The sequence below is a fragment of the Neopelma chrysocephalum genome, unplaced genomic scaffold (genome assembly GCF_003984885.1).
Source record: "Neopelma chrysocephalum unplaced genomic scaffold, ASM398488v2 Primary Assembly neopelma1_24, whole genome shotgun sequence".
Classification (NCBI taxonomy): domain Eukaryota; kingdom Metazoa; phylum Chordata; class Aves; order Passeriformes; family Pipridae; genus Neopelma; species Neopelma chrysocephalum.
In genome coordinates, this window is record NW_020897693.1 from 15,208,022 (window position 1) to 15,220,353 (window position 12,332).

Below are 12,332 nucleotides of genomic sequence, written 5' to 3' on the forward strand. Positions count from 1 at the left end.
TGCTGTTGAATTAATTGCCTGTATGGTTTGCTTTTCCCAAGCAGAAATCTGGAAGACTTTAGCAAATTATGGAGGCTTGAATTTGCCCGATTTCCTGCAGAAAGTGGGGTCAATAGGTCTCAGACTGTAGACACACTCTTCAGGCAGGCAGCAGGGGGTTGGCTCTTAATGGCACTTGAGAGATGGTTAATTGCCTTTTTGAAATGCTTTTCTTAAACAAGAGGCATGGTTCTCCCATCCATTAGTGTGTGTCTACAGGGTTTTCTCTCCCTCCATCATCCTTTAGTAGGTGCATGAGCAAAACCACCCCAAAAATTGACTTATTTTTCTTAAGTTATGACCAGCAGGGGAAAATTTTCATGCCTTTCTGAAAGTAGTAAAAGTTGGGATTTAAGTAACGTACCTAAAACTTAAGTTTTTAAGAGAAATCATGACCATTTTAGGTAGATATGCATGTGCTTGCACACATATGCATGTGCTTGTATATGTATTCTTTTCTGTAAGTACCTAAAGGAGTCTTAGATGATGGAAAAGGAATAATCCTTTTCAAAAGATATTATAGCAAGCAATTTGTTAGGAAGTGCTGTGGACATAGAAAAAATTTCTAGAAAAACTTCAAATGGGAGCCATTTATCAAGGTAGCAACTCTCACCCGTAAGTAAAAAATAAAACATTGTCCATAGATTGCTCTACCAGTTATTTCTTCTTGTAGGGCAGAAACATAATATTTTCTTGGCATTCTGATTATGATGTTAAACCCCTGTTTCAAGTATTAATCAAAAGAGGTTTCTAAAAGTTGTTTCAAGAAGCTGCTTGACATTACCAGGGTCATTTGTATAATAGCAGTCTTGGGGTGGGGGTTGTGTGGAAACAAGTCTGTAGTAAAGCTTTAATGAGGTGAATTACACTCTGGTAACATTTAGATTGAGATTTGCTGCAGGAATTGAAGCTGCAGCAAAATGAGAGGGTGGTCTCTGTCTAACACCAGTCATCTTGCACAATTAACAAAGTATGTACAAAAGCTTTCATTTTAGAAAATGTAATAATCTGAAAGCAGATTTGTCTCTGTACATATGAGTTGCTGAAGTAATGGATGTATCTTTTCTGAATTACTAACTGTAGTCCTCTTTGTCACAGGTAGCCATGTCCCTTTCATGAACCCAAGTTCCATATTGTACTGTTACTATTTCTACATTATCCTATTATTCCTGTTGGGTAAAAACTAGAGCTTAATGTTTTCCATTAGGAACTTCACAAATTGTTTAAGTTGAATGCAACTTATACCAGACCTGATAAAGTATGTGTAGCTGAAGGCCAGTCTGTCTTTCTAACTATTTCAGGAAGTCTGAACATATTACTCCTAGTGACGGATCCTTGCCTGGAACATACCCTTAGACCATCCTGGACAAAACAGTGTGCCAATTCTGTGCTTAACTTTCCCACTTCACATATTTATCCCTACTTCAGTTTTGATTTGTTCATAGAAGGAAATCATATTCACATCATATTTTTTTCTCCTTTGCCAAAATAGTCAAAATGTTGTTATGTCTTTGAGTAAATAGGCTCTCTATTCTCCTCATCCTTGAAGTTATTCTAGTTAGAGGTGTCTAACCATTAAACGTGGGAAGGTGATTTTTGGGTGTATAAAGTAACCACAGACTAAATAGCGAAACAGAAAATTGCAAAGTTTACTTCCTGCAAATATGAGCTGATAGCTTTGAATCTGTAAAACTTTCTTTCTTCCTGATACAAGCAAGCTTATGGTATGAGTTTAGCTGGAGATTTTCACAGTATTTCTGTAAACTACTCGCAGTCACTAACCTCTTCTGAGTGTTCATAGTTTTTACAGGCAAGGATTCAAAACTTCCCTGCAAAACAGCATCACTCAGTTTCTGCTTTCCCAACTCCCCTTTTCACCTCATCCCAAAGGGTCTGGTTTTTCCCTTTGCTTCTCAGTCCGACCCCTGCTTGGAATGTCAGTTGGACTGCAAAAGTCGAAACTAAAATGCTGGTGCCCTCATTCTTGTCAAACGGTTCCTTCATGCTTCCTTCCCTACGTTGTCAGTTCCAAAGGAGGTTGGCACATTCAGTGAGAATTTAGCTGTCTGTCTTGTCTTTTGCCAGCTGGGCTGGCTTCCTTATGCTGAGAGTGTATTGAAGTAAGACCTTTAAAGTCTTAAAAGGGAAGCCCTAGTTAAAATTCACAAGGAGCAGATAACTCTCTGAAATTCATCTTTCATCTCATACCTTGTTTTATCTATTTATTTATTTAATGTAATAGATTGGGTTTTTCCACCATTGAACAAACTTAGCTTTGTAGAAGCTAGTACATTATTCCACTTCATGCCTGCTTTTGCCCTTTTTGCTTAGGTGCACATTTTGTACCAGGTTTATGGTTTTGTTGCTTTGGTTTTGTTGTTAATGCTTTTTCACTTCTGAAATTGTAGTTCTGATTAAGTTTCTCTTTGTTTTTTGAGTCCTGACTATAAATATAGGTGTCTTGAAATAGTGATGAGTAAATGAGAATAGAGTCATGCCAGCTGGGTTTAGAATTTACCTTGGTTTTCCATTTCCACAAATCTATCTGCCTCTTCCACTTTATTTTTTACTGAAACCCTTACTTCCTTTCAATGTTATAGCTAGGCAAAAATGAAAATTGAATTAAGAAAGAGATTGGAATAAAGGTTTTGAGAAATTTCTGAAGTCCACTGTTGTCAGAATTGGAGAGTCAACCTGCCTGGTCTGAGCAAATTCCAAGTCTGATGGTTTGGTCCTGACTATATAAATTACTCCCTACTGTGAAAAGTCACTTTAATCAAATTGTTTTTCTGTTTTCTTGTTTTCCTTCACAGAAATGGAGCAGTGTGAGCAACCCACTCTTCCTTCCACTGATCCCACCTCAGTCCCAAGGTTTCACAGCCGTAGTTCTGACCTATGACCGAGTGGAGAGCCTTTTCCGAGTCATCACAGAAGTGTCTAAAGTGCCTAGTCTATCAAAATTGTTAGTTGTTTGGAACAACCAGAATAAGAATCCACCAGAAGGTAAGACCTTGTGGTAGGTGCGGTGGAGGAAGGTGAAACGGGACATAGCATGTCTATTTGCACCTGTTGCAGAATGACTTCTCTTCTACTTCATTAGTATTTGAGGTGTATTTCATGGTTCTTTCAAAATAATACATTTGAATTTTTTTGTGGCAATGAAAACAACCGAAGTAGATGACAAGAAAAAAGCTTACCAATGGTTGTGCTGCTAACTTCTGAATCAAGAGCAACAAATACAATAGTTACAGAAACATTTCTGTCCTGGACTTTTTTGAGGGGAGTAGTAAGGAGAGGCCTATCTTTGGTTTGTCAATACTTGGTTTTATTTCTCAGTAGACAGTCTCTTGTCACAGTGTACATACTACTGCTGCTGGACCGTTTTCTACAACAAATGTGGTTCAAAGCAGCAAAATAGTTTGAATGCTTGGAGCTATGAAATAAGTGAATATTTTGACTGGTGAAATGAAAACTTGGGACACATTGGGTGTCTAAAAAGGAATTCCCATACCACCAGAATATCTTGTGAAAATGCTACTCCTTGCCCAGTAAGACAACAGGTGCTGTCTTAAAATGTTTCTGTTTCTAACATGTATGATATACTATGTTGCTCTTTATAGTGTTTGAGTGAGTCTGGTGACATCTGCATGATATATTAATTTTTTTGAATTCATGGTTATTTTAAAATGAGGGCACATTCATGGACATTTTCCCAAATTATCTAAATGTGTAGATTTTTGGAAGAAAATTTGGTTTCAAAGATATATTAATGACTCCAATGTGAACTCAGTGCTGTACATTTCTCAATGAATTTGTTTAAATTTCAGTAGCTGAGGCGTGCTTTGTCAGCCTGGCATACTGCTGTATTGTGTTCCCTCATGCCAGGACCTCAGTCTCAGGCTGCCCAGTCCTCACAGCTTGCTGCCTACATTTTCAAACCCAAGAACCTAAACCCATGTTTTTCTGACTCCTTCCATGCAACCCCACTGCATGCTCCATGGCTGCTCTGTGTTTGACCAACTTCCTTTTTTCCCAGCCCTGGGCCACCTGCCTCATGAAGACATGCTGCTCCTTATCTTCTCCCAGGTCCTCAGCTGGAAACATAAGTCCTGACATTGCTGAATTCCATTAGGAAATCACCATGAAGTAAATGGGAGGCACTGCCCCGTGTAAAGGAACGTAGCTAGGCTTGGGCTTTGGTAGTCCTCTCCAGTGCTAGACAGACATTCCAACACTGCTCATTTTATTTCCATGCTTATTGTTTCCTAGGATGACCTTCTTCCAGATTCTGAATGCTAGTACTAAAATCCTGAGCATTGTGCTAGGCAATTAGAGCCTCCTCTTGTCATTCTGGATTAAATACTGTAGATAGAGTAGCTGTATATGAGCCTGGTTCCCATATGCTGTACATATGAATCTGTTTTTCTCATCTGAAAATGTGGTGATTTTGTGGGACAAGAAATGTTGCCTTCTAGGAATACATGTTCAAAAAAATGCTGTGTTGTGGATTCTTCTGTCTTCTGTAGTGTTAGGACTCCTCACTTTGTAATTCTCTTTTCAGAGGCTTCAACTGCTGCAGCATTCTACTGTTCACTTAGCTATTTTGCATAGCAGCAAGATACAATGTAAAGATAAATCCCTGACCACTTGTCTCAATTTACCATCTCCTAACTACTTCTCAGAGCCAAGCCATTGCTACCATTCACTTGGCTCATTTGCCATTTTGGCAACTTGCTCCGGTTTAAGGCACAGTAGTTTTATTGTTTGCTTTAAAAAGTGTTTTTCAATACTGCTATGCTAAATACCTTTAGTTTAGTGGGGTTTTAAATGTTTTACAGCCCTTTAGAGTAAAAATTGTTGCATATAAATTGATAACAACTGGAATTTTTGCAGTAAGAAGTTCTTTTCTAAAAGCAAAAAGGCTTAGTGCTATATTTAGTTTTGTGATCACTGAATGCAGGTGGATTTGACCCAAATGAATTGTTTCCACATTTCCCTTGAGTCTGAGATACAGAAGAGTTGAAGCAAATAGATCATTAGAATGACATTTTCTTTTAAATCATTGTAATAATCTTGAAAATTAAAGTGTGTTTAATTTTTAAATTAAAGTGTGTTTAATTCTGCCTCTATTACTGCTAAGTCATAAACTGGTTAAAAAAAATAAAAAAGCCTTTGCCTGTAGAGCTTAAAATTGTGGATTCAAGAGCACAGTTGAAAGCATAGGCAGTTTTGTCCTTGCATTAGCCTAAGCATCGCATTAAAGCAAATAACTATTTGTTTCTAGTGTCCCTTATCCCTTTATTGCTGTTACAACCATTGTAATCTCTTAGCCTATGGCTAGAGAGAGGTCAGTTTGATTAAATTACCTTGTTTTATTCCAGGTCCATGCAGGGCATTCCACTTGGCTCTTCAGCCAGTCTCTCGTTCAGTCTGTCTATTAGTGATCCTAATCCTAGGACTTCAAAGCTTCTGCTGTTTATAGCCTGTTAAAGCCAGGAAGTTTCTGATGGATTAGAACAAGGAATGAGTTTGAAGTTTGTAATGTGCACCACTGTCACTGGTAAAGTCTGGTTTATTACCCTACAGTAGTATCTGCACTTTTATGGCTATTCACTTTTAATTGGTTGTAGTAAAGCAGAGGTGCTTAACCTTCTAGAGCATCAAGTGCTGTATTTCTTGGCCCTCTCCATGTAAGGGACATGTTTCAGTACACAGGCAGATCTTGGCTTTTGTTGTTGCAACCCTTTGTGTGTTTGCTTTGTTTTTCATGTGTAAGTGTGAGGGCTGGGTGAAGAGCATCCAAATTGCTTTCCTTAGCGAGTATGTACACTAAATTGAGAACTGGATTTAGGTTTCCTGGGATATAGCTGGCGTAGAGCCACACAAGTGATGTGTGGCTGCTCCTTTCTTTCCTCTATCAACAACAGAAAAATATTAAAACTGAAAATATCATTGTTATCAAAGCAATATGTATTGGAAATAGAGGGAATCTGCCCTTAGGAATGGAAAGTTTTGAAGTACATGCAAATTCTAAAAATAATGTTGGTCTTTCATTTTGGGGGTTTTGTTCGTGGGTTTTTTTGTGTGTGTTTTGGTGGGGTTTTTTGGTTTTGTTTGGTTTTTTTTTTTTAGTAAATGCTATGTACTTGCAAAAATGCCTTTACATAATGAAACTCATGACTTAGGAGGAAAACAGAAGAAAAATTAAAAACTCTAATTATTGTACAAAATTTAAGATCACAGAATCACAGAATGGATAAGGTTGGAAGAGACCACAGTGGGTCATCTGGTTCAACCTCCCTGCTCAGGCAGAGTCATCCTAAAGCACATGGCACAGAATTGCATCCAGAAAAAAAAGATACTGTACCCCTCAACAAATGCAATATTCCATAAGATAAAATCCCTTTTTTACTTGTCCTCAGCATTTAGTAAAGTGTAAGTGAAAAGATGTATTTGTCAGCATGACCTGCAAATGAAGTAATGGTGATAATTTGTTAGATGAATGACAAGACGGAACTGTGGTGACTGCCATCAGTACTGCTGAGCATTCCTCAGGACAGGTAAGGGGCTGTAGCTGAGCTTGCCTGCTGTGCTGTGTAGCGGTAACAGGTGTGGGGGGTGTGCAAGGTGTATGGAAACAAACTCCTTGCAAACCTAGGCCTGTCAGGACAGATGCAGCTCTGATACAGCTGACAAATTTTTGGTCATATTGGCTGACAAAAAAGTAAGCAGCTAAGAGGGGAATGGATTAGTTGAACACTTGACTGAAAAGTTTTCAACCAAATAGCATATAAAAATGCAAAGTTGGAGATCTACATGTATGTGGGCCGGACATCAGTAGCAATTTAAGTACTGTTTTTCCCTTTGTCTTGTGAGTTTGCAAGGATCACTCTTGTAACGTAGCATGTTTGAGAGCTGTCTTGTGCAAGTCTGAACTTACTGTTCTGTGTTTTTTTTAGGATCAGTGAAAAGAAACAACACAAATCTATGAGCAACACAAATGTCTTGTGCAAACATTTTGAAGTTTACAGAGTGTTTTTGGTGGTAAAAATATTGAATCTTATATAGGTGAAATAGCAGAGAGAAAATATCACACACAGTGATGATTCTAATCTGGAACCTTAAAGCTTTATAGCTTCAAGCTGTTCATCTTAAGTATTCTCTGGATTTAGGGGATGTGATCTCTGCTCTGTGTCTTCGGCTGAGTTTTGCATATTTTCTCTGCCATGCATTGTGTGCAAGAAGCCCATCAATCCAGCAGTAATGTCAATAGGCCCATGACTGTGTGTATAATACTAATAAAAATATTAAAAGCTTTGAAATATTACAGAGAAAAAAACCCCAATTTTTTTTTCCTCACTTGCTCTGCATCAACTAAAATAAACATTGTGGTCCAAGTGCCTGGTGCTGGGAATATTTGTGTAGAAATGATGGTTTTCTCCGTCAGCCAAATACTTTTGTCCTTTCATTTGTATTTTTCTAAATTGCTAGTTCTGAAATTCAAGAAAATAATCTGTGATAGAAATTTCCACCAACGTGTCATCACATTTGTTTCAGACAAGTGAATAAAACATTTTGACTACCACATAAATTGTATTAAAATGTATAAATGCATTACTGTTAGTACGCAACAAGCTACAAATCACGTGTGGTAGCTTGATTCCTTTTCAGGTTCAGTTTTATAAAAATTAAAAGTATATTTTAACGAATGTGTACTTCCTGTCTAGTTGTGTTGGTAGTGGTTCCTGACGCTAAGTTGCTGATAAACTTGGGAGTAAGATACAGACTATAAGGCTTATGATATTACTGAAATAATAATATTTGTGTTTCTATTTTACGCTACTAATACACAACATCGATATAAACTGTTGGGGATAAGGAAAGAATTCTGGTAATGAATAGAGGTAACATGCTTGATGTTGTTGTTTCTGACAGTTTTTTGAAACTTCGGATTCCAGCTAAGTTCTGCCATTCAATATTAGAATTATTATGAAAAAGTACTTAGTAGGTTTCATCAAAAATGTTCAATTAGTTGCATTCATGCAGACTACTATAGACCACTTAGAATGAGCATCAGATAAGAGGTTGTACAAAAGATTAGGTATGAAAATTGAGTGTGGTGTATGGGATTCTGTGCAACTGCAGGTATATACAGCATGTTCAGAGATGTTTTGTGCCAGTTTATTATTGATCTTAGTCTACCTTGCACAACTTAGGTAAAGGTTTTTCCTTTTTATATTTCCAAGTGGGCTTCTTAGAAGTTTTGGGAAGTAAGAGCATACTGTGAATTAATACTCTGGAGCCAGGTTATCAGTCCTAAACAGCACATAGTGCCAAGCTTGCCCTGAGACTTGTTGCCAGAGGAAAAGTATAAGTGTTATTCAAACACTCTTCTCTCATAGTTATTTCAGTAGGATGTATAATAGGAGGTGCCTATCATTCTCTTCAAACTCCATATATCCATAGACTTGTATACACTCCAGAGAGCTTTATTTTCATAATTTACTTCTATCTTCTGCTGCATCACAGAAAGTCCTCAGTGATTTTTTTAAAAATAAGGGTAGTCCCCAGTCCAAACATGCATTTTTATTTTTGTATCCCAAAAGGATCTCATGCCATGATGTAAGATTTCATCTGCCTTCCTGTCTTGGGCTTCTTTTGTCCTTGTCATACAGTGCTGTCTTACTGTAAGAATAAAGCCTATGCTTTTACCTTGGTTATAACAAAGCAGTAAACTGAGAATTTCCTCCATATATGTTTTACTAGTGCTGAAATTTCTCAGAACTTTCAAAGCAGTATCTGAAAATTCAAAATGTGACATCACAGAAGTGACAGACCCTATTTCTGACTTCTCTTTAAAGTGCATTTCTCCTATGTGAAAAGTACAAATACTCTTCTTTTGTGGTCCTTTAAAATAAATATAGGCAGTTTTAACCCTCTTGATGGGTTCTAAAACTTTGATTTCTGAAGTGAGTTTGTCTTTTTTATTGACCTTGGATTTCTTTTTGGAGTTCCTATGGCAAAGCTAATTTGTAATACTTAGATCTCTGAGTGGAGCCTGCTGTCCTTTGTGATAGTCATTTTTGCCCAGACTGCTGAAGTGGCTACCCAGGTGTCATTGTTTCATGACATCTCCCGTGCACTTCCATCTCTGTAGGGACAGCAACGTTCAGTATCAAATTAGCCTCTAGGCAGCAAGTAGCCTAGTGCATTTTACATGCTGCAGAGTAACTAGTACCCTCATGTCTTATTCAAAGTTTCTCCAAAATGCTTGCATTTTCTTTTCATTAGTTTAAGGCTAAATTCAGAAATGTTATATTATGTTTCTCAAAGCACAAATATTTGACAGTAACATACTCGTTGTTGAGAACTGGTCATTTTGAGAGACTTTCCAAGACCTTAGTAAATCATGTGGATTTAACAGGATTTACTGACATCTGAGATGAGTGCTGATTATAATTAGATTACATCTTCATTTTTCATACAGTGTTCATTACTTTTTCTTCTGTTACCATATTTTATGCAAGTGGCATGTCTGTTAGTAAGCTCTCAAATAATTGATCTTTCTGAAGAGCTGGAAGTTTAAAGTGTATGTGTGCTTGTTTTTCTGAATTATTATTTTTTAGTCCTAGTGACTCTTCAGTTTCAATTTTTGTTACAGTATGTACATTTGTTGCAGTTTGGTTGTCATTTTTTTTAACATGCAGTAGACAGGAAAGGAAATAAAGCCTGAATAAAAGGGTACTTAACCTGTATAAAATGTAAACTTTGTTGATACTTATAAATACAAATTTTTGGTATTTTTGGGATCGAGGAGGGTGCTTAAAATTATTTGATGCCAATGCTGGGATTACATTTGGATAATTGTAGGTAATTATCCAAAGGTCTTTAAGTAACTTGCAAACATTACACAGTCTGCAGTCTTTATGAGGCAGTGATATGTGTCTTTGTTAGGTACCTGTAACTGTCTTATAAATGGGTACTTGCACATTATATGGTAAACCAGTAAGAAAGCAGTGAGTGGACTCAAGAGTACTAATTTGCAGTAAACGGTTCCAGTCATTCAGTGTTACTGACTCCTTCAGCTTAACTAGTAAGCTGAAAATTTTGGAATTTCAGTGGTGTCCTACTGAGCTCATAACACTATAAGTGGAATCAACGCTCTAAAACATTTTTATTGTGGCCCTAAGGAACTTGCTGTATCTCCCCAGCTGTTGGGTGATGGTGACTTCCATTGGAGTCCATCAGTAATGGGGTTGAATCCTTCCAGCTGGATACTAATCAATATTATAAGCCACTCAAGTAGTGTGTTGTTGTTTGAGCTGATGCTTCATGCCTTCCGGTAGAAGGACAAGAGGTAAGTAAAACAGGACAAGAACGTGCATACATGTGAAATACAGAGCACAGTATACAAGACCACACAGATGAAGGTAGATTTTACAGTCACTTTTTCAATCTCATAGTAGAAACCTCAGGGTAGGAAACTGAATAAAAATTTTGCCAATTAATATCACACTATATTTCTTCTTTCTTTTGGCCACCCATGCATGCCAATCCTCCTTTCTAAAGTAGAGCTCCAAGAAAAACTGACTTTTGAAGACTTACTGTGGTTTGGAAAGACTGCTTTGTTTTCCCCGGTGAAGAAGTGTTTGGACTCTGGTGTCTTTAAAAAGTATGCAGCTTTGTGGGGTTTTGAGTGTTCTGTGAGCTGTTAGATCTGAGAGGCCCAGTGGCAATGAGGATGTGGACATTCCTTCCCAAGAGCAAGTTTTACTTTTGCATATGGGATTGAAGCAGCTCCTCTTCCTCTCTGGTACTATCTATCTTCCTAGGGCAACAGACTGACAGTGGAAAGAGTGCAAAACTGTCTTGGAAGCAGACCTGATTCTGGGTTATAATGGAATTGGAAGTGCCTGTGCATAATTGTATCATGTTGAAACCCATTATTTTTTATGTTGTCTGTCAGCCAGCATTCTTCAGATTCTTCTGCTGAGAACACTTCCAGAGTTTGATTATATGTTGTTTAAAAACTAAAACCATTTTCTCAGGTTAGGATTTCTCTTATTTTGGTCCTTACAGTGGCTTTTTTTCATTGACACCTATTTTAATTTCCACTTTTCATTCTGAAAACACAGAAACAACTATCTTACTTCTTTGTGCTGTTTTCTGAATTTCTGTGTTTACTTTTCATGTTCTAGTAGTTTATATTCGAGCTTCCTATTCTCCTCCCTGTGACAGTCAACAATCTCACTGTTCAGAGTTTGAGGCAAAAGGTGCTGTAAGACCATTCGGGTTGACCTTTAAGTCATGAGTCACTACATTATCTTTCTTTTCAATCCGGTGCCTTCTAACTTGAGTGCATCTTCTGTAATAATACCCAGTCTTGTTGAAAGATAAGAGATACAGAACCAGCTGCTGTCCTTGTTAACTTCTGCCGGAGGTTAACCACTGTTACTATTAAAAATGTCTTATTCTTTGAATTTGCCTGGCTTCAGTTTCCAGTCATTGTTTTTTGTTATGTCTTTCTCCAGTTTGTTGAAGATACATGGCATTTTTCTTCCTGTGTAGGTACATGTACATGTTAATCAAATCCACTTTTTGTTCCTTCTTTTAGTAAGCTAAACAAATTTATCTTCATGTTCTACCACAAGGCATTTTGTCATGACCTCAAATAACTTATATCATTCTTTCCTGCACCATTTTCAGTGTTTTAATATGGTTTGAAAAATACAAACAGCAGAATCATACAGTATTTTAGCATCTGTCTCAGTCTGTGTACAGGTAACATTTCTTCTTTCTGCCCCCATTTCTTTCTACATACCTATTTACATATGCAAAAATTGCATCAATCCATTTTGCCCCAGCAGTGTGCTGAGAACTAATGTCCACTCTGAGCCTTTAATCCTTTTCAGCAGCTACTTTTAGGGAAAAAATTACCTTGGTTCTAGTGTTTAACCATGCGTCAGTTTGGGTGGCACTCTGGTTTTTGTTCAAATGCATCTAGTTTACTAAGCAGTCCAGTCATACAGACTTCACTAAGCTGAATATGACCTTATTGTCCTCACTGTTTTTCATGTCTCCAGGCTTTGTGTCACTTGCAGATTGCACTGGCAATTCATATGTATTTCAGGCCATTGATGAAAATTTCAGTGGTTTAGGGCCCAGTATCAGTTCTTAGAGACTCCACTTACCACAGAGGCATAGAATGGGCTGAGCTTGCAAGGTACCTCTGGAGATAATCCTGTCAAACCCCCCTCACAAGCAGGGCCATCTCAAGCAGGTTGCACAGGACC

At 37.6% G+C, this 12,332-nt stretch overlaps 1 protein-coding gene across 1 annotated transcript in view; it reads left to right on the forward strand.

Annotated features, from left to right (window-relative positions):
• EXT2 (exostosin glycosyltransferase 2) overlaps positions 1–12,332 on the forward strand; it is a 75,701-nt gene that overhangs the window by 43,683 nt on the left and 19,686 nt on the right. The window contains exon 9 of the mRNA XM_027704415.1: positions 2,853–3,042. Coding sequence (XP_027560216.1) covers positions 2,853–3,042 — 190 coding nt within the window. The remainder of the gene's footprint in view (positions 1–2,852; positions 3,043–12,332) is intronic.